The sequence below is a fragment of the Crotalus tigris genome, unplaced genomic scaffold, assembly GCF_016545835.1.
Source record: "Crotalus tigris isolate CLP2741 ecotype Arizona unplaced genomic scaffold, ASM1654583v1 scf7180000017625.6296891, whole genome shotgun sequence".
Taxonomy (NCBI): Eukaryota; Metazoa; Chordata; class Lepidosauria; order Squamata; family Viperidae; genus Crotalus; species Crotalus tigris.
The window spans coordinates 692,831-714,473 of NW_024096520.1; the positions used below are offsets into that span (position 1 = coordinate 692,831).

Consider the following 21,643-nt stretch of genomic DNA (forward strand, 5'->3'; position numbering starts at 1 on the left):
ATAAAATACAATTGCTTTGATTTCATAGACAAGACTTTGAGAATCACATAAGGAAGAATATCATTCAAACATAACTTAACTTGTAAATGTTACTGCCACCTGTTTTTCCATTCCAATCCTTCCTGCTTTTCCCTAGTTATTTGGACCTGCTGAATTTCTCAGTTCCTTTCAATAGCATGTGATGAGGTATAGCAGGAAGAGGCCATTCACACAGAACAGCTTTTCTCAATGTTGGCTACTGTTGGGACTTTAGCTCTGGGGAATTGAAAATGCTGCCTGAGGAATTCTGGGGTTTGAAATCTGTACATCTTAAAATGGATAAGGATGAGAAACACTGACTTAGAGTAATTAGGAAAAGTGCCTGTACTTTCTATGGAGCTATTCCAGGTTCAGTCTATCACTCTGCACAGAGTTTGGTATCTAGACTCAAAATAAGACAGAGCCACATATTAAACATGACAGTTTGATGCTGCTGTGATGCAGATCTAAGTGTCAAACATTAAAAAAAGGAGGAAGACAAATATTTAATTCCATCCAAAATTAGCTTTGTCCTTCACCAAGTGCAGTAATGCTTGTAAATCCAAAATAACAAATATGTAGTCAATCTGTCCACTTGGGTTGTGCTTCAAATCTCAGAATTCCTGTTTTAAACACTACATATGGCACTATATAAAAGCAAACCAAATAAAACTAGATTCGAATTGTTATTTTTAAACAAATAATTACAAGAAACAAATATTTATATACGTAAGGCCTAAGGTAGTCCTTGATTTACAACCATTTATTTAGCAACCGTTAGAAATTACAACAGCACTGAAAAAAGTGACATATGACCAGTTTTCACAGTTACAACCGTTGAGGCATCCTCACGTTCATGGGATCAAAATTTGGGCACTTAGCAACCAGCATGTATATACAACAATTACAGTGTGATTGCCATTTGCGACCTTCTCAGCTGGTTTCTGACAACAGAGACAATAGGGGAGGCTAGATTCACTGAACCAGGACATGATTTACTAACATTGCTTAACAACATTTACAAAAGAAAGAAAAAAGGGAAAAGATTGGGCATAGGTTACTTAATAATTACCATTGGCTTGCTTAGCAATGGAAATTCTGATCTCAGTACTGGTCATAAGTTGAGGACTGCCTGTATTTTGAGCTACCATGTCTGTGATGCAAAAATTGAGCCACTCCTAGATTCAGAAAATCTTTGCTCCCATCTGGTGGTGGTTCAGATTTTTGCATATGAATAAGCGCAACTATTGTAACCTCGGAACTGGATCTCTGATCTTGCCTGATTTCGGCTAATTCTTTTTCACGTGTGTTTCTTGTTGCAGAAACTGGAACACAGAGAAATTCTAGTTGGCCTGTTGTTCCTGATTTTCCCCTTCATGCCTGCTAGCAACCTCTTCTTCAGGGTGGGATTTGTTGTAGCAGAACGCATCCTGTATATGCCTAGGTAATATTCATATATTTTAATTCCTGTACGTTGCAATACTCAACCATGAGTTTTGAAATTATGCTCTTTATTACACTGGTTTTCCACAAGCTATCACTTCTGAAATTTTCCAAGATGTAAAAAAAAAAAAAACTAGTAGTAAAAACATCCCCAATTTGAAGTATTTTGTTCTGTTGAACCCCATCTTCTTCAGCCAGATAGGTCAAAATATTCAGAGGAATTGTGGCAGGCTGCCATAATAGTTTTCTTTAGCTGTATGTGGTGATTTCATATAAAGCTGTTCATATATTGCACCATCTTTTTAAAAAAATAATCTTGGCTCACCAGGTGTTAAAATAATCTATAGGATGAGCTTGAGATGAACATATTCTCTAGGTCTAGGACTTTACTGAAATAGGTGCTGCATGGACATTAATTCTCAAATGGCTCAGCTGAGTTTTCAGTTTGTAGAAACCTGATCTAGGTGAGCATTTCTGGATGGACAACTATTTTCTATAAACCAGCCTTCTCTGAAAAGAGTTCAGTATAAAATCAAAGAAGTTGCCTTGGGTTGTAATTATTGGCTTTGTGTGTGTGTGTGTGTGTGTGTGTGTGTGTGTGTGTGTGTGTGTATTTAAAAAAGATTAAAAACCAAACTAACATAAAATAAGAAAGAAAAAAAAAAAGAGGAAAGCAAAACAAGTAAGAAAAAAGTTGAGAAAAATAGAAAAGAAAGAATAGAGACGCAAAGAAGTGGCTTCTGATATTCTTCACAATAATTATAGGTTTTATTGGGGTTTGTTTATATGGAAATGATTTGATAGAATCACCCTGTTTCTTATGGAATGGACGAGTAAATGGCAGACTTAAGGTTATCAGATTGACCCATGTTTTTCCCAAGAATAACTTTGAAGAGATGTTGAGTTTTACTTAATAAAGTAAAGACATTATATTAGGGGGTACATCTGTAGAAGATGTTAAGAATGAACAATAACATTCAAAAAAAATTACTCCATTACTATAGGGTGTTTGTTGTTTGTTTGTTTTGGTCATTTCCACCTCAGTTCATCTCTATCATGAGAGTCAGTTTGGGGTAATAGGTTAAGTGGCAGGCTAAAAATCAGGAGCTGGTGAGTTCTAGTTCTGCCTTAAGCACAAGGCCAGCTTTGGGTGATCTTGGGCTGGTCACTCTCTCTTAATCATAGGAAGAAAGCAATGGAGAAACCACTTCTTAAATCTTGCCAATAAAACTGCAGGGATCAGTCCAGGCAGTCACCAGAAGTCAACACTGACTTGAAGGCACGCATGCACATACACACACACACAAACATCTGTCACAGGATGCTGGTTTTTTTTCTTTTTTCTTTTTTTGAGGGCATGTTCAGTTCATCATGGGAACTGACTTGATCTTATAGGAGAGTATTTGTGGACACTATTCATATTTTTCATGGGAGCTTGCCTGACATTTTTGATTTCCTAATTAAAGAACCCATTATAATGTACATTTGTAAAAAAAAAATTGCTAAAAGAACAAATTTGAAAACAACTGTCTTGTTCAAAAGAGTTCATTGTTCAGCAGTGCTTCAGAATTATTTTATCATCTTGTCATCTATAAGCACTATAACTAGGACCATTGATTAAAGTAGATATTTTAGTTGCTTAATGGAAATGACTGAAACTGCTGAATGTATTTATATACACTCAGACATTTTTAGCTTTTTTAATAAACATTATGAAATGAGAAGAGAAAATATGATTGTATGAATAATGTATGAATAAATATATCATTATTATATTTATTAATAAGAAAAAGCTGATAGTGCCCCAAGTTCTAATTAACACAAAACTAGAATAGTATCATCCAGGAGATTAATGGGCTTATGATAACTCCAGATTTTGGAGAAACACAAGAGGAAGAAATCTTATGGGAAAACCCAACAGATAGGTAGTCCTCAACATAACAACAATTCACTTAGTGATCATTCAACCTTATAATGGCACTGAAAAAAGTAATTTATTACTTTTTTTCACACTTACAACCATTGCAGCATCCCCATGGTCAACGTGATCAAAATTTGGATACTTGGCCATTGGTTCATATTTACAGCAGTTGCAATGTCCCAGGTTCATGTGATCAACTTTTGCAAACTTCTGACAAGCAAAGTGAATTGGAAAACCAGATTCCTTTAACAACTGTGTCACTAGCTTAACAGCTGCAGTGATTCACTTAACAACTGTGGCAAGAAAGGTCGTAAAATGGGGCAAAACTCACTTAACAAATGTCTCACTTAGCAATAGAAATTTTGGGCTCAGTTGTGATTGTAAGTCGAGGACAACCTGTATCCCAATGAGAACTTATTTATTTATAGAATATATTGGCCCTCCTATCTTATCATAAGGTAATTCTGGGCAGCTTACAATCATAACTGGACATATTTGTTGGTATGTATGCTCACTGACCTTTCAAAGCCAGAAAATGAAAACAATGGAGATGAAGCAGGGATGGGATCAAGGATGGTGGTCCTGAACAGAAACAGCGTGCATTATGGGTTCCATGCAGGAGGCTTGAATTTACCACTAGTCCCTGTAGAAGTGGTTGCATTACCATATCAATGGTGCTTACTGGGAATCTAGACATCATTGTTCCCCAGTTGTAATCTCCAATGTTTTCTCCTTATTTCTTCCATCTTTTTTTCTTTTTGCATGTATGCATCCATGATGTGTGATTCTACAAAGATACATACACAGAATCTACTAAGTAGGAATTGATAGATCTAGGACTCTTTGTCTACCACCCAAAAAGTGCCATGTTAATAAAATCCTAGACATATAATCCTGAAGATGGTGGGGCTGAGTCTCTTTTATATTTTCTTGCCCAAAGCTTATTAAGCTTGGGTTGTTTGATCTACTAATGAAAGCCTGCAGTCCTGCTTCGTAACGTATAGTAAGACTTATGATTTTTCTCGTGCTTCATGTTCTGTAATAGTTTTATTGAGTGACAGAAGTGTAGCTATCCTGGCAATTTGGCAGCATGCTTCAAAAATCCCTCCCAATTTGGCTCAAGATACCTTGTGATATTACAGGAGAACTTTTAGTTTGAAAGGAGAAAAATACTTTCTTCTAGGATGGGGCAATTTATATATTACTGCTAACCAGAAGAGAAGGCTAATTCAGAGGCCCTTCTGGTGGTTGTCAGCCTTCCCTGTTGATAAGCAACAACCATCAGTAGTTTATTGAAAAGGAGAGTAAAATGAAAACCAACAGTGGCTGCAATCTGAGGTAGGATCTGACAGAAAGGAGTCAGATGCTATCTCAAATTGTAGTCATTGCCTGTTCTTATTTTGCTTAAGATTGTCATCTGAAGTGTATCTTCCTTAATTTTTTAGCATGCTGCTGGGAGTTTGAAACTCTATATCTTTCCCATTTGATAATTTGATTCTGAATTTTCAACTATAAAAATTGTGCTATGGTTTCAGTACTGTAATTTAAATCTCAGATGAAAAAGTACAAGATCTAATCTGTAAAATGATTAGATTTGTGATTTTTTTTTTAAATTCTGAGGCCTCTCTGGAACATATTCTAGTTAAAAAAATTGGAGCATTGAGAAAGCATATGACTGCTTTCCAAAATATAAAATACTGCTAAATATTCTGTTGTGTTTTTTAAACAATGAATCTTGAATCTTCTATCAAGAAAACTTGAGAATAATAACTCCTCCTCCTCCTCCTCCTCCTCCTCCTCCTCCTCCTCCTCCTCCTCCTCCTCCTTTCCTGAAATTTGGAGGGCTTGAAGTGAGCAACGGTTGAATACTTACATCGTTGCCATCTCTGGCCTAAGAAGCACTGATTCTTGCTTTGTTTCCCACAGTTGATATTGCCTCAATAATTTGAGGTTCAGAAGTAATTTTGAAAAGAAAAATTATAGGTAGTCCCTGCCATTATGGTTGTAAATCCCGATGGTTGTTTATCAGAACACCTATTTGACCAACCGGATTTTATGACCTTTTTTGCAGCAGTCCTTAAGTGATTGCTACAATCATAAAGTGACTGTTGCGATTGTTAAATGAATCAGTTGCTCATTGTTAAATGAATCAGTGGGCTATTTATGCCAATAACTGGATATAAATGTCTGTTTTCTGCAAAAACATTTAAAAATGTAGTCAGGTGACAGCGTGATGTGGCAAGTAGCCACATATGTGTGACTAGGGTGGGGTGGTTAAGCAACTGGTCATAAGTCAAGGACTTCCCGTAATTTTTTAAAAAGACAGAAAAGAGGTCTTGTATGTTAGAACAATATAGGTGTTTCTGTATCTGCACAGATACTAGGATTTTAGCAACTATGCAGAGATATATTGCATGTGAGACTGTTTTTACTCTGCTGCACAGGTTTTACAATCCTAAGCATTTTTATTAAGAATTAAATTCCCGTTTTTGAGAACAAGAGGATAATGATCTGGAAATCCTTTTAGGAGGCAGGTTTCTCAAGGCAGATGAGATATTTCCCCAGGTGATACACAACGAATGAGAAGTTTCACAATGGAGGATGATAATTATTGGTCACCGTTGCATATTTCAAAGCATCAGCAAAATTCATGCATGTTACCTGTTATTTCTCAAAAGCATCTGAGGAAATTGCTTACAAGTCACGGTATATTGTTTTGCTCCTGGATAGAAGCCAGGAGACTCTTAAATTCTAATTCCACTTTAGATATGAAAGCTGGCTGGTTAACTTTGGGCCCGTCACTCTCTTTCAGCCTAGGAAGCCGATTGGTCAATTCTTGTCAATAGTTTAGGATTTTGTTTGACCCCCCCCCTCTCCCTCTCCCTCTCTCTCTCTCCCTCTCCCCCTCCCCCTCCCCTTCTCCCCTCCTCCCTCCCTCCCTCTCTCTCTCTCCCTCCCTCTCCCCTCCCCTCTCCCCCTTTCCCTCCCTCCCTCCCTCTCCTCCACAGCCCAGTATTTATTTTAGAGAAGATATTATTACTCTCTTGCTTTCAGTGTTATTTGCCTTTTTAAATTTTCTGTTAATGAACATTATTTAATGCTCTCTTTGCCGGGTTACATTTCATGCTATTTTGAGGAAGAATTTCTATTGCTTAGGCATAGCAATTGATAATAATATAGACAGAACAAAATCCCTATATTTATTAGACTTCATGCCGACACAGCTTCCTTTAGCCATTTGGTTCCTTCTGTGCTCAGTAACCACCTCACAGCAGAATCTTCCCTCAGCACAGTTTGATATAAGCTTTATTGCAAACTGGAAGAAGTCATGGTTATGCAAATGTTTCATTATGATGGATTGCAGGAAGGCAGCCACATTGGTTATAGTTAATGCTATCAGTTTCTCAGTGGCTGTGAGAGTTGGACCCTAAGGGGAAGGCTGAGCCCTGAAGAACTGATGCTTTCGAACTGTGGTGCTGGAGGAGTCCCTTGGACTGCAAGGAGATCAAATCAGTCAATCGTAAAGAATCAAACCTGACTGTTATTTGAAAGGACAGATACTGAAGCTGGAGCTAAAATACTTTGGCCATCTAATGAGAAGAGAGGATTCATTGGAAAAGATCCTGATGTTGAGAAAGATGGAAGGCAAAAGGAGAAGGGGACGGCAGAGGAAGAGATGGTTAGATAGTGTCATCCACTCAACGAACATGAATTTGGGCAAAATCCGAGAGACAGAGGAGAGGGAGCCTAGTGGGCTGTGGTCCATGTGGTTGCAAAGAGTTGGATATAACTTAACCACTGAACAACAACAACAAAGTCACATAATTGTTAGTGAGAACAATTAATCAGTGGAACAGCCTGCTTCCCGAAGCAGTAAATGCTCCAACACTGGAAGTTTTTAAGAAGAGGCTGGACAGCCATTTGTCCAAAATGGTGTAGGGTTTCCTGCCTGAGCAGGGGGTTGGACTAGATGACCTCCAAGGTCCCTTCCAACTTTACTACTACTACTATTATTATTATTATAATGTTTGCATATGTGTCAATTATCAAGGTTTAAATCCTCAATTTCTTTCTTTTTCCCCTCCCCAAGTGGTGATAATTGGTTTTCTGCTGTACTTTTGCTAGTTCAGAACTTGGAAACACCCTTTATATAAACACCTCTTAGTAGACCTCCCTTCCAGCTCCATTCTGTAACCCTTTATGTAATGATCCTGTCTGGACTTTTTCTTCACACTTTATCAATATCAGTCCTCATAATATTAGGAGAAGCTTATTTGTTTATTTGATTGTTGGTTTTTTCTTTTGGCCCTGCAACTGTGGCTGAATCCATCACCTACTTCTTTATATGCAGTGTCAACTTTCTAAGGGATAACTGCTTATATCAGGACAGGATTTCAGAATAGCGAGATTATCCAGAGATGTTCAATACTGGATAGTCTTCAACTTACGACTGTAATTGAGACCCGAATTATGCCAATCATTAAGCAGGTCATCACATGACTGACCTGATTTTCCAACTTTTTTTGCAGTGGTCATTAAATACACCCATTGTCTGCAATGGGTGGGGTTTTTTGCTGGAAACTGGAAGAAAATACCAATTTCAGGCAAAAAAAGTCATAACTCATAGTCACATGAGTGTGGCATGCTGCAAATGGTTGCAATTGGGTTGAAAATACTTTTTTTGCTTAGATGTTTAAGTGACAGGTCGTAAGTTGAGGACTATCTGTACATATTTCATTTGCAAATGGCCAGGATGCAATTATTTAGGCACATTGTTCAACTGCAGAAGTTTTCAGTCAACTGACTAATGGAGCTGAAAGGATCAACCTAGTGAGAAAGTAGAACTGAAAAATCTTCCCTTCTCTCTTTTGGGAGGACCCCCTTTATTTATTTATTTGTTTGTTTGTTTATCAAATTTGTATAGCCATCAATAACTCAACATTAAGAAAACCAAAATCATGGCATCCGGCCCTCTCAATTCCTGGCAAATAGATGGGGAAGAAATGGAGGTAGTGACAGATTTTATTTTTCTGGGCTCAAAGATCACCTCAGATGGGGACTGCAGCCAAGAAATTAAAAGACACTTGCTCCTGGGGAGGAAAGCTATGGCAAATCTAGACAACATACTAAAAACAGAGACATCACCCTGCCAACAAAAGTGCATATAGTCAAGGCCATGGTTTTCCCAGTTGCAATGTATGGCTGTGAAAGTTGGACCATAAGAAAGGCTGAGCGCCAAAGAATTGAGGCCTTTGTACTATGGTGCTGGAGAAGACTCCTGCGAGTCCCTTGGACTGCAAGGCGTTCAAACCGGTCAGTCCTAGAAGAGATCAACCCCGATTGCTCTTTAGAAGGCCAGATCCTGAAGTTGAAACTCAAATTCTTTGGCTACCTAATGAGAAGGAAGGACTCACTGGGGAAGAGCCTGATGCTGGGAAAGATTGAGGGCAATAGAAGAAGGGGACGACAGAGAATGAGATGGCTGGATGGAGTCACTGAAGCAGTAGGTGTGAACTTAAATGGACTCCAGAAGATGGTAGAGGACAGGAAGACCTGGAGGAACGTTGTCCATGGGGTCGCGATGGGTCGGACATGACTTCGCAATTAACAACAACAACAACAAATAGCCATCAATCTCACAAATATGATTCTGGTATACCTTTGGCATACAATAAAATATACAATTCTGGGTATATCTTTGGCAGACAATAAAAACAGAAACATATTTTAAAATAACCATAAAACAGGAAATATGCATATAACCCTGAGAGAGTTTAAAAACTGAGACATAATGGAGACATCATGTGGGCTTCCTGGTCCCAGAGAATCCCCAGGTTGGAAAAGCAATGTCTTGAGTGGGGTGGAAGAGATAGTATATAGTATTTGTTTGCCTCCCATGAGACTTGATGTGGGACAAAGAAACCCATCTTTTGGACAATTTCTCACTGAAGGATGGGGAAAGGTCCACCATCTCACTTTCTCTGAAGGAGACCTTCCATTGAAGTAAAAGCCAGCAAGCTGATTATATACATTCCTTCCTATTAAAATCAGGGGGGTTACAATTGCCTAGGTCAGTGGTGGTGAACCTATGGCACGGGTGCCAGAGGCGGCACTCAGAGCCCTCTCTGTGGGCATGCACGCCCTCGCCCCAGTCCTAGGCCTTCAGCTGGGTTTTATAAAACCTTTTTGCTTTAGGCCTTCACTGCCGTGTGCAAAAAAAAAAAAAGGTTCAATCAATCAGTCAATTTCAACTTCTTGCAGGGAAAAAAAAAGATCTTGCAAAGTTGGAATTGATTGATTGAACTTTTTGGTCCCACCCTGGCTGCCATTACCACCACAGCCACGCCCACCCAATGGGCCACACCCACTCAATGGGCCACACCCACTCGGCACCCGACGATACATAAGTGAGTTTTGGGTTGCAGTTTGGGCACTTGGTCTTTAAAAGGTTCGCCATCATTGGCCTAGGTTTTCCAAGATACTGTTGTGGGTAACTGCACTTAGTCTCTTTTGTACATAAAATTCATTTTACCTTATCACAGATTTCCAAATAGCTGGTTACAGTAGTTTTAGTGGGTCATCTAGTCAATATAAAGTGTTATAAAACATTTGTTTGTTTAGTTCATGTAGTTTTACACTGCACAGCTCAAAACAGCTCCAGATGGTTTACGTGATTAAATGTACTAGCTGTGATCTAATCCGCCTTTGAAAATACAGTTTCACTAGTCTGTTTGCAAGGGATCTGCTACCTGATCCTTTCAATGGGAGATTCCAGGGGTTGAACATTGGGAACCTCTTCTACAATACTTTCATTTTCTGTGCAACTGCTTATGAATTTCCATAAGCTATTTTATGGTGCCTGAAAAAGCTGTTTCTCATTGTCATTCCTGAACCTACTGCCAGTCACCTTAATCAGATGATCCTGAATTCAGGTATTGTGTAATTGGCAGAAAGAAATACTGTTCTCCCAATCTTCCATGTCACTTGTAATTATATAAAACTCTCATAGTCTCTCCCCCAGAGGCCTGCCAGTCATTGTGAAAATTAGATGCAGTATTAACTGATCAGGACAGGCTACTGCCATAGAGTCCTTCTGTCTGAGATGGCTTTCCTGCCCCTAGGCAGGGCAAGCTGGGTCTGTGGTTCCATAAGAGAGCAATTCAGCTGCTTAGCAAGAAGAAATGCCTTTGCTTTCAAGGCATATTTCTCAAGTTTGCTCTGTCTGGCATTTACACGTCCCATCATCTGACCAGCAAGGCAAGAACACTTTTGGCTTTATCAAGACTGTTAAGGGGGGAAGTTTTTAGGAAGAAGAAGCTTTAAAAGCTACTTTCTGGAGACAGCTGAGATTTGTGGGGAGAAGAGGTTAAAGTTTGTGTGTGTGTGTGTGGGGGGGGTTCATGATGCTCTCTGAGCTTGGTTGTTTTCTTGCAGATGTTTCATTACCCAAGCCCAGTGAACAGATGATGTTACCTAGTTAGGGTAATGAAACATCTTCAAGAAAACAACCAAGCTCAGAGAGCACCAAGGACCCTTCATTTCAGCTCTGTGCTACAATACACACATTCTCCTCTATAGGTTGAAATCTAGCTCTTGGAGAACTTGGTAAAGAATAACAGGAGGAGAAGCTTAATCTTGAATAGTGAGTTTTGCACCAGCTCACTAGTTAGTACCAGGCCTTTAAGGTTAAAAAGATTATTAATTCCTGCTATTCTACATAGAGCCATAATTAGGTAGTCTAGTGCAGGGGTAGGCAACCTTGGCTCTTTTATGACTTGTGGACTTCAACTCTCAGAATTCCTCAGCCAGCCATGCTGTCTAGGAATTCTGGGAGTTGAAGTCCACAAGTCATAAAAGAGCCAAGGTTGCCTACCCCTGGTGTAGTGCAAGTGCCTTGGGAGGGGGGGAAGGGAAAGAGACAATGACATGTGTCTTGATAGCAGCACACAAACAACTTACATACTTTCATCAGCTGATAATATCATTATAATAATTTACATGATGTGATATGTGGGTTATGATTTTGATGTCATCACAACTTGTTAAGATGTCACTGCAGTAAAGAGAACAGGTAACAGGCTTGTGAGAATCTTAATAATCGGGATGCTACAGAAAATCATCTTCGTCAGAAATTCACATTTCAGGATTATTTTAGGGTTTAGGGAAAATCATTGCATTGTTTTAATTTCAATGCTGGGCTTTTTTTGGATTGTAGGTTTTACTAACTCTGCTTTACTAGTTGTTTTTTTTTTTTTTTTTAAAAAAAGCTACTTATGCATTGCCCAGAAGTAAAAGATTTAATACTATACTTTTGAACACTGAGTGTGTTCAATGCCAGTAATGGGTCTGGATGCATTTGTGCATCATGCTAAACCATTGTTTGTTGAACAAATCATAGTTACCTGATTTACTTGTAATGTTAAGTCATAAACTATGATTACAAGCTACAGTGGCTAGATTCATACATCGCACAAATAAAACAAAACACGCATACTGTGACAATATAAACCTATACTCAGGAGAATAGAATAACCCTATGTGGAAACCAATAGGGCCTGGTGGTGGAGCCCTCCAGCAAACAGCCTACTGAGAGTAATTGACAGTGGCTTCCCAGTCAAGGTGGTGAATATTTATCCATTTAGATGTGGGATCCACTAAGCATGTCCCTCTGGCAGTTCTTTTAAAATCTTGTTGAGTACTGAAGACTTGGTGATTAGAGCTGGGTTTTTTCTTCCATTTATTATTGAAGGCATAGTCAATTCTTCTTTTCAGCCAGGGGGAGAATAGAAAGATTTAAATCTTCAGCGCATGAGCTCAAAGAAAGTTACAAGCTGTTGAACTAGTACATGCACTAATACAGCTGCAGAAATTTCTCTGCTCCAAATGTCCCTCAATAGACAGTAGTATGACCTGGCATAATAAAATGTGATGGAGCACCCATGATTGTAAAAAGACCTGCTGAGTGCCTTTCTGTCTGACTGTCGGCTACACAGTGTTATATATAAGAGTATTCAAATGTAATTGCACGGAGAATAGAATCCTTCAGGAGATAGCAGTAAAGCAGAATTGATTTGCTCACATTAAAAAAAAGAATAAATTGACATTAGGGCTAAATGCTTCCTTATTCTATTCTCAAAACAGACAAATCAGTGTAAATTGCTACGGATTGCAAATACTTTTTCTTTAGAGCCTTCTTAGCCAAATTCTTTTTTCTTTTCTTTTGGCATTGTATATTGCCCAAATCAGGCTCTCTGCAGAGAAATTAGTAAAAACCTTTATATTCTGTAATTTTATTAACAGTTTTAAAAAGGAAGATAAAAACTAATACAAACTAATATAAAATAGGAAGGAAAAAATCAAAGAGAAAGCTATAAGTGCAGGAAAGGAGACATGGAAAAGAAAAAAGATACAAAGAAATGCTTCTGATCTTCTTTACAGTACTTTTAAGTACAATTATAAATTTATCTCTTTCTCTTACAAGTCTGTGTTTCTTCTCTTCAGTTTCTTCTATAATCTATCTTTCCTAATCATCAAAACCATAAACAATAAGTTCATTTTTGTGGAGTCTTTGGTGTTCTCTCAGCTGGGTTGTTTTCTTGCAGATGTTTTGTTGTCCGAGTAGGTTACATCTTCAGAGTGAGTAAAAGTGTCTGAAGCAATGCAAAAAAAAAAAAAAAAAAAGCTCTGAGATCACCAAGGACTCCATCGTTCAACTCTGAGTTACGTATATTTCTTCTGTTGATAGTTCATTTTCTTTGCTCTTTCACATAAAAAGTCCATAAAAATTTTCCAGTTAGCAATACAAATAGATAATGTATTTTCTCTAAAGAAAAAAGTCAATTTGGCCATGTCAGCAAGTTCCATCACCTTCACCAAGCATCCTTCCACTATAGGCATTGCTGAATCTTTCCAACTTTGTGCATACAATATTCTTGCTTATTTAAAAAGAGCTTTTTTTAAAAAAAAGTCTTTTTGATTTCATAGAAAGCCAAGATCTGAGGAAGAAGACGACAAAGTACCCATGTATGGCTGATTAATGTACTTATATAAAAAGCAAAGAAAATTTAGAGAATAAAAGCATGTTGTCCTGCATTGTTCTATAGCAGTGATAGCGAACCTTTTAGAGACCGAGTGCCCAAATTGCAACCCAAAACCTACTTATTTATCACTGGGTGCCAAGTGGGCGTGGCCCACTGGTGGGCGTGGCTGTGGTGGTCATGGCAGATTGGGTGGGAATGGCCAAGGTGGGCGTGATCACCTCGATGTTGCTCATGGGGAGGGATGCTTATGGGGGCCGGGCAGGGTTGGGGGAGATCCAGTGGGTCTTTGCCAGGTGAGGCGGTGGGCAAGAGGCTCGTCCTTTGGGGTGAGGCGAGGCAGGGTGGGGGTGCCATTGTCACAGGGCAAGGTGTGGCAGGGGCAGGGGCAGCTGCTTCCTGACACCATCGACCTCTACACACAGAGGCCAGTGAGCGCATGGATGCTGGGATGCATCTGGCCATGTAGGACCTTGGCGAGTTAGTGGGTGGCTGGTTGAAGAGGGACGGTTGCCATTTCCAGGGCATGTGTGCCCACAGAGAGGGCTCTGAGTGCCGCCTCTGGCACGCGTACCATAGATTTGCCACCACTGCTCTATAGCTTTACTAAATAGCAAAGTGATTCTCAAGTGGGAGAAAAAACAAATTATATTTTGACTGCTGCTATAGGATTGATATTTTAATATGTTTGAAGACATATTACTCTTCCCAGTTTAATACTCTTTGTTGATTTTTTAATCTTGAAAGAACAAATTAATGTTCCATAAATGTGTTAATTTGCAACTGCCAGAAGTTCAATATATTTAAAGGATTCTGAGAGTAGCATGAGAATGTAATTTCATTAGTTAGGTTGATAAGATTATTTTAGATAATTATGAGTTTATTTATTTTGATTGTCTTATACATTTTTCTTAATAAAACCAAGGCAATATACTTAAAAAAATGAAACTTCCAGACTAAGTTAAGACTGTGACATTAAAAATTAAACATTTTTAATTAAAGCTATATCTAAACCATTTAGAAGAAAATTACTTTGGATAGAACAATTTGCTTCCAGAAGTTTTGGATGCTCCATCACTGGAGATTTTTAAGAAGCCGTTTGTCCAGGACAGGATACAGAGTCTCCAGCTTGAGCACTGGGTTGGACTAGAAAACCTCCAAAGTCCTTCCCAATTCTGCTATTCTGTAATTCTGACCTCTGTACCTGGAAACTTTGTGCTCATAGTCCTGTAGTTTTTTGGACAACAGTATAGAAATGATATCGCTGCCTTTTTTCCAGGATCTTTCTTTGACTTCTTGTCTAGTCTTCAGCACTGATGGTCTCCCATCCTGCACAAATCAGATCTGACCTAATTAGCTTTTTGAGATCAGCTAGAATGTTGCCATTTATCCAGCCTTTAAAACAAATTAGTTTATCATTAGAAAGGATTATTAAGAAGGCACGCTGGCTGTTGTACTGTCTGTAAATTGAAGTATAATATCTTCCCTATCCCTTTCCCCCCCCCCTCCAGTATGGGCTACTGCATCCTATTGGTCCACGGCTTAAACAGGCTTTGCCTGTGGCTACATAAATGGGGAATCACCGCAGTGTCCTTCTCGGCTTTGCTGCTGCTTCTGTTCTCTTGGAAAACAGTGAAACAGAATGAAATCTGGTTGTCAAGAGAATCTCTTTTCAGGTAGGATGGCTTTAAAAGAACATGGAAAAGTCATGTTGGCTTTGTATGAGTATTCCAATGCCTTTCTATTCTGTATGTTTTTGAAACTGAAAAAGGATTCATTGGATTATGAGCTGGACAATATGTATTTTGATTACTGTATAGGCAGTCACAATAGCCAGTTTGGTGCAGTGGTTAAGGGCACCAGATTAGAAACCAGTAAATCCTGAGATTCCGTAGCTACAAAGCCAACTCTGGGACCTTGGGTCTAGGTTAGGCATGTTCATCCCATGGCCCATGGGCCACATACTAATGCCCCTCTCACAAGATTGTGAACTTTTAACATTATTATGTGACTTGTAATGATAGTTACTATAATATATATTTTATATGCAGCCCAAGACAATTCCCTTTCACTTAATGAGATCCAGGCAAGCCAAAAAGTCCTAGGATTAGACAAGGACAAACTACTTCTGAAAATCTGACCAAGAAAACTACAGAGACCAGACCAGGCAGTCACTAGGAGTCAAGACTGACTGACCCAAAGTCACACATTCAGACATACACAGACACAATCTGTAGCAGGGGAGTAGAAAGAAACTGAGTGGTGCAATCAGACATTTAAAATGCTGCCTTTTAAGTCTGTTCTAGTCTCTCCTTTATTCTTCATTTTTTCTTTGAGCCAAATGACCCAACTGGGAATGTGACGATCATCCTGTCCCCATTAAGTGTTTTTCACTGTGGTTTTATGCATACACGGCAAACACATTTATTTAATAAGCACCTCATACAAATACTTGAAAAAAATCAATGGCAGGAAATTTAATCAGAGGCTGCATGGGAGACAGTTTGTTATGGTAGAGCGTTGTATTAATGTAGATTCTCAAGGCAATAGAGAAAAAATAAATTTTCTCTCTCTCTTTATGATGAGATTCATTATGATAAATTAGCATTTTGGCTTGTTCCTCTCCAAATAAACCAGCACTGTTTGGTTTAAAATTTCGATTTGTTAAGAAAACGTCAAAGACCTTATGGAGAAGCTTCATGGTTGGTTACTGGCTGTCAGGAGGGCATCATCTGAAGCCTCAGGAGATACTCCAAGAATTTCTACCAAATTATTTTTTTAATGCAATAGAAGTGGAAAACTTAAATATGTGTAGACTAATGACAATGAAAGCAATTTGGTAACTTGAAGGCATGTGTAGTTTTCATAGCAATTGAATGGAAATTATTAATATTTGCTTTCTTCAAGATGTTTTTTGACTTCCCAGTCTAGTCTACAACCTTCCCCTTCTGCCTGCCAAACAGGTCCAATTTAAAGTAATTTCTTTTCATAGCCCCAACTGCTTTTTTTTCACCATCAACCTCCACTTTTCACAATGTGCCTATCAGCACACCACTCAAAAGCTAAGCGTGCTTCTTTTACTTCCATCCCTAATTTAATTTTCCCCCTAGACAGGAGAAGCAAAATCAGGGAATATGTGACTTGTTCATGATAACCTCTAGAACCAAGTGATTTCAGAACTGACCTATTATTTCATCATATAAAGGATCCCACAAAAAAAGGTGCCAAGCTTTGAATTACCACATCAGCAATGGACAACCCTGAATAGAATTCGCACTTCACACGGCATCTGCCAGGACTCTGTATAAATGGGACATAACATCCTCCCCTCTGTGTGACTGTGTGATCCCACGACAAACTGTAGACTACATTATGACCGGCTGTAAGCTTGGGGCATATACCAGTCCAGTATTTAATTTTTTAAATATAAACGATGCTGCACTTCAATAGTTAGAAGGCCTAGACATTGAACATAGATCTTTTTAACATTTATATTTTATTGTGTTCTAGTAATCTAGATGAAATGTTAATATATATTGCTAGCCCATGTATGATATGCCATACGCTAAATAAATAATTTCATCAGGTCTACTTACTTGTTGAAACACTACTTCTCTTAGTCCTAAAATGGGAGTTTTATGGGAAGCTGGTAATGTGTATTCTGTGTGGACAATCTGTGTCCTAAAAAATAAAACATATTCTTGACCCATAGCAGTTCCATCTCAAGTGGACTGTTTATGCATGGCACTGTGTTATAGGTTGGTCTGTGAGAAAGACCATAGCAACCTATTAGGAAGGAAATCATATTGTTCTCACACAGTATAACTGTGAGGTTTTTCCCCTTTTATTTCCTATTCTCAGCTAGTTCAATTGTTATATATTTTCTTCAGGGAACAATATCGGATTTTATTGGGCAAATGTTCATGGAAACTATGAGTTGGATTATTCAACGAGAAATGGAAAAAATGTTTCATTATTGTTCTTCACATTTTCCTGCGTGGCTATGTTATGCATACTTATATTTTCCTATTTTAATTAGAAAATGATGTCCCAGGTAAATCTGGCACCAGATTTCAGGCTTTTCAGGGCAATTTGATAGAATACTTAGAAGTTTCCTAAGTATCAAAATGTTAGATTTTGCTTGTGTTGATTACCATGAAGAATCTATAAGACTAGCATCATCCAATTAAATTTAAGCCTGGGATTTTTGAGAGTTATTATAGCTCTCCCTGAATATAACTTTTGGACAAAAGTCTATTAAACTTTTATTTGGCCCTCACCTCCATCTGAATGGTGTTTGTAAGAGTTTCCTTGTTCTTTTCAGTTTCACATGTGCTTTTTGTTGCACATTCAGAACTGTTTCTGTTAGTGAATTGAAGGGAGGAGCTTCTGAGTTTAAGAAAGCTGTGTGGGTAGTATTTGGAAAATATTCTAGAGCCGTGTTTCTTAATCTTTGGCATCTTTGAGATATGTGGATCTCTATTCCCAGAATTCCCCAGCCAGCATAATGGAGAAATACTGCTCTAGACAGATTTCTGCAAAGTACAGACCCAAGCATTAATGAACACCTTTCTAACTTGGGAGTATTTTTATTCAACCTCTTTTTGGAAAAGTATACCCTTATTTTTCTCTCTCATACTTCAGAAATCTTGGTAGTTGGAGATTCTGCAAAAAAAACCCCAAAAGTAGTAGAAGCATCCCAACCCCCTTCACCTCTTGTCTTCTACATCAGAGGTCACCAACATTTGGGACACCAGGGATCGGTTCCGTGGAGAGAGGTTTTTCCGCAGGCCAGAGAGTGTGTGGTTTTGTGTGCTGCCTGCATCCCGTGGATGGGGCTTTGCTTGTTTGTGCGACCCAGTTGCTGGCATGCCATGGACTGGTACTGGTCCACAGACTGGGGGTTGGGGACCCCTGTTCTACATCACCATCACCATCACCTCCTCATTAATTATACTTGGCATTGCTTTTTCTCAAATATTTCATAGCTGTTAAACTAAGGCAGTCTTGGGCTGTTGTCTACGACTTTTGGGGTTCATGGTCCATTGCCATATGATCTGATAGTTGTTCTAAGGCAGCTCTCAGTGAAGAGAACAGGACTACTGAATCAACCAAGGTCATATTACAATCATATTTATCAGTATTATTAGGGGAAGGTGTGTGAGAGAGAAAGAGGGGGATAATGGACGATAAAAAAGAAATGGAAAAAATAAGGAGCAAGGAAAAGGAAATATATTTCCCTAGCCACTGAGAGCTTTGTCTATGTCCTTACTAGCTGTATGCCATCTTAGCTACTTTCTCCTTCTGGGAATGCAGCTGACCATCCTGACACCGATGTCCATCCCTATTCCTTGGCTCCAATAAGTCTGTGTCAGAGCAGGGATTTCTTTAGAGACAAAGCCGCAAGCTTGAATTTTTATACAGTGTATTCTTTTCCCATTATGGTGAAATACCATGAATTTGTCCTTCATTTAGTATTCCCCACATGTACTAGCACTACAAGTCCCAGAATTCTTAGCTAATATGAATCACCACTGTAAAATTCTGCACGATACGATCATTTCATGTATTTATTTTTGAGCAGGCTTCTTTCTCATTTGATGTTCTTTGAGACAGAATAAAAAGTAAATGAAAAGTCAATAATGTTTAAGCCAAGTAATTCACATTGCTTTTCCTGTGTGGTTTGTTTTCCATAGATCAGGAGTCCAAACTCTACCCCATAATGCCAAGGTTCACTACAACTATGCCAATTTTCTGAAAGACCAAGGCCGTGATAGAGAAGCCATCTACCATTACAAAACGGCACTCCAGTAAGTTCTCAGAAATATTCGTAACATTCATTTGTCCTTCTTCCACCATGGAAAAAAACAGACTGATAGCTGGGACATAGGACTGATTCATCCAGGGTGCAAAATTCAAGGGACGTTTGGGGCTGTATGTAACTCTTTAATTTCCACTTTCATGAGGCCTGCCTCAAATCTCTAGAGTAGCATTAGACATACATTTTGAGATCTGAAGGATCAAGCTTAGAAATTTGAATTGAACAAGTTCTAATGGGTACAAAATTGCAGAAGGGGTCCAGCTGGGCACCCTAAAAATTTTGTTCTATCGTTTTAGCTTTGAATAATTTGAGTGCTGAAGGGATATAGTGGCCACCTCTTGTCTTAAGTAATTTGACAACAGCAGATGAGATACAGATGAATATTTCCTTTAAATTATCCAGCTGATCAATTAATTTCCAGATACTTTTACTTTCTGAATCGGAGTTCATGCATTCTTTTGGAGAGAGCTTATGATTAATGCACTTTCTTGTCATAATCTCCATGCTTATTGTCAAAGGATGTCAAGTTTACAACTAGCCTGGTAAGAGGATGTTTATGTCTAAATATAACATATTGGCAAGGCTTTGCGGTTCTGGTTGCATAAATACATATATAATGCTATCAACATGCATAATCATTACCGGGAGGTATTTTTATGTTTCTTTAGAGAATGCTTTCTGAGCAAACGAAATATACAAATGTATTGCATTGGAAACAGAAAACTAACATCAGCACAAAAGAGATTGAGAAAGAGAAGAGGGGGAAACATTTTTCTTTAGTCCATTTACCTATTCAAAGTTGGCTGAAAATAATTTTCCAGCTCCAACAGATCTCTTGCACATGTTGCAAAAAGCTGTAATGTAATTTGATTTTGGCATAGTGGATTATTTTAATACAGCCATTGTGGATTTGTAAATCATAATTTATGTTTGTGCGCAGGAAGTCCTTGGTTTACAATCATTCATTTAGCGACCATTTAAAATTATAGCACCACTGAAAAAAGGCACTGAAAGCCAGTCCTCACACTTACAACCGTTGCAGCATCTCTACAGTCACGTGATCAAAATCTGGGTGCTTAGCTATTGGCATGTATTTACATCGGTAGCCATGTCCCAGGAACATGGGATCACCCTTTGCACCTTCCCAGCCAGCTTCCAAGAAGCAAAGTCAGTGGGGAGGCTGGATTCTCCTAACGACCACATGATTCACTTAACAGCAGTGATTTGCTTAACAAACATGGCAAAAAGGTCATAAATTTGGGTGTGATTCACTTAAGAATCACTTTGCTTAATATATGGAAATTCTGGCTCCAGTTGTGGTCCTATTTGGAGAACTACCTGCACACTCCCCTCTAGTAATAGTAGTAAAGTTGGAAGGGACCTTGGAGGTCATCTAGTCCAACCCCCTGCTCGGGCAGGAAACCCTACGCTATTTCGGACAAATGGCTGTCCAGTCTCTTCTTAAAAACTTCCAGTGTTGGAGCATTTACTGCTTCTGGAGGCAAGCTGTTCCACTGATTAATTGTTCTCACTGTCAGGAAGTTTCTCCTTAGTTCTAGGTTGCTTCTCTCCTTGATTAGTTTCCACCCGTTGCTTCTTGTCATGCCTTCAGGTGCTTTGGAAAATAGCTTAATTCCCTCTTCTTTATGGCAGCCCCTGAGATATTGGAATACTGCTATCATGTCCCCCCTTGTCCTTCTCTTCGTTAAACTAGACATACCCAATTCTAGCAACCGTTCCTTATATGTTTTAGCCTCCAGTCCCCTAATCATCTTTGTTGCTCTTCTCTGTACTCATTCTAGAGTCTCAACATCTTTTTTTACATCGTGGTGACCAAAACTGGATGCAGTATTCCAAGTGTGGCCTTACCAAGACATTGTAAAGTGGTATTAATACTTCACGTGATCTTGATTCTATCCCTCTGTTAATGCAGCCTAGCACTGTGTTGGCCTTTTTGGCAGCTGCAGCACACTGCTGGCTCATATTTAAGTGATTGTCTACTAGGACTCCGAGGTCCCTCTCACAGTTACTAATATTGAGCATGGTGCCACCTATGCTGTACTTGTGCATTTGGTTTTTCTTGCCTAAATGTAGAACCTTGCTTTTTTCACCATTGAATTTCATTTTGTGAGTTAGTGCCCAGTGTTCAAGTCTGTCCAGATCCTTCTGTATCTTAAGCCTGTCTTCTGGAGTGTTGGCTATTCCTGCCAGCTTGGTGTCGTCTGCAAATTTGATGAGTTCCCCATCTATCCCTTCATCCAAATCGTTGATGAAGATGTTGAAAAGTACTGGGCCCAGAACAGAGCCTGCGGCACCCCAATACACACTTCCCTCCATATAGATGCAGTTCCATTGAGGACCACTCGCTGAGTACGGCCGGTCAACCAGCTACGGATCCATCTG

General features: G+C 38.9%; 1 protein-coding gene across 3 annotated transcripts in view; it reads left to right on the forward strand.

The window, feature by feature from the left end:
• TMTC1 (transmembrane O-mannosyltransferase targeting cadherins 1) overlaps positions 1-21,643 on the forward strand; it is a 145,325-nt gene that overhangs the window by 72,931 nt on the left and 50,751 nt on the right. For 2 of the 3 annotated variants that reach the window (XM_039333324.1, XM_039333330.1), the window contains 3 exons: positions 1,341-1,462; positions 14,931-15,095; positions 19,116-19,229. In XM_039333324.1, coding sequence (XP_039189258.1) covers positions 1,341-1,462; positions 14,931-15,095; positions 19,116-19,229 — 401 coding nt within the window. The remainder of the gene's footprint in view (positions 1-1,340; positions 1,463-14,930; positions 15,096-19,115; positions 19,230-21,643) is intronic. The other variant, XM_039333326.1, reaches the window with a different exon arrangement.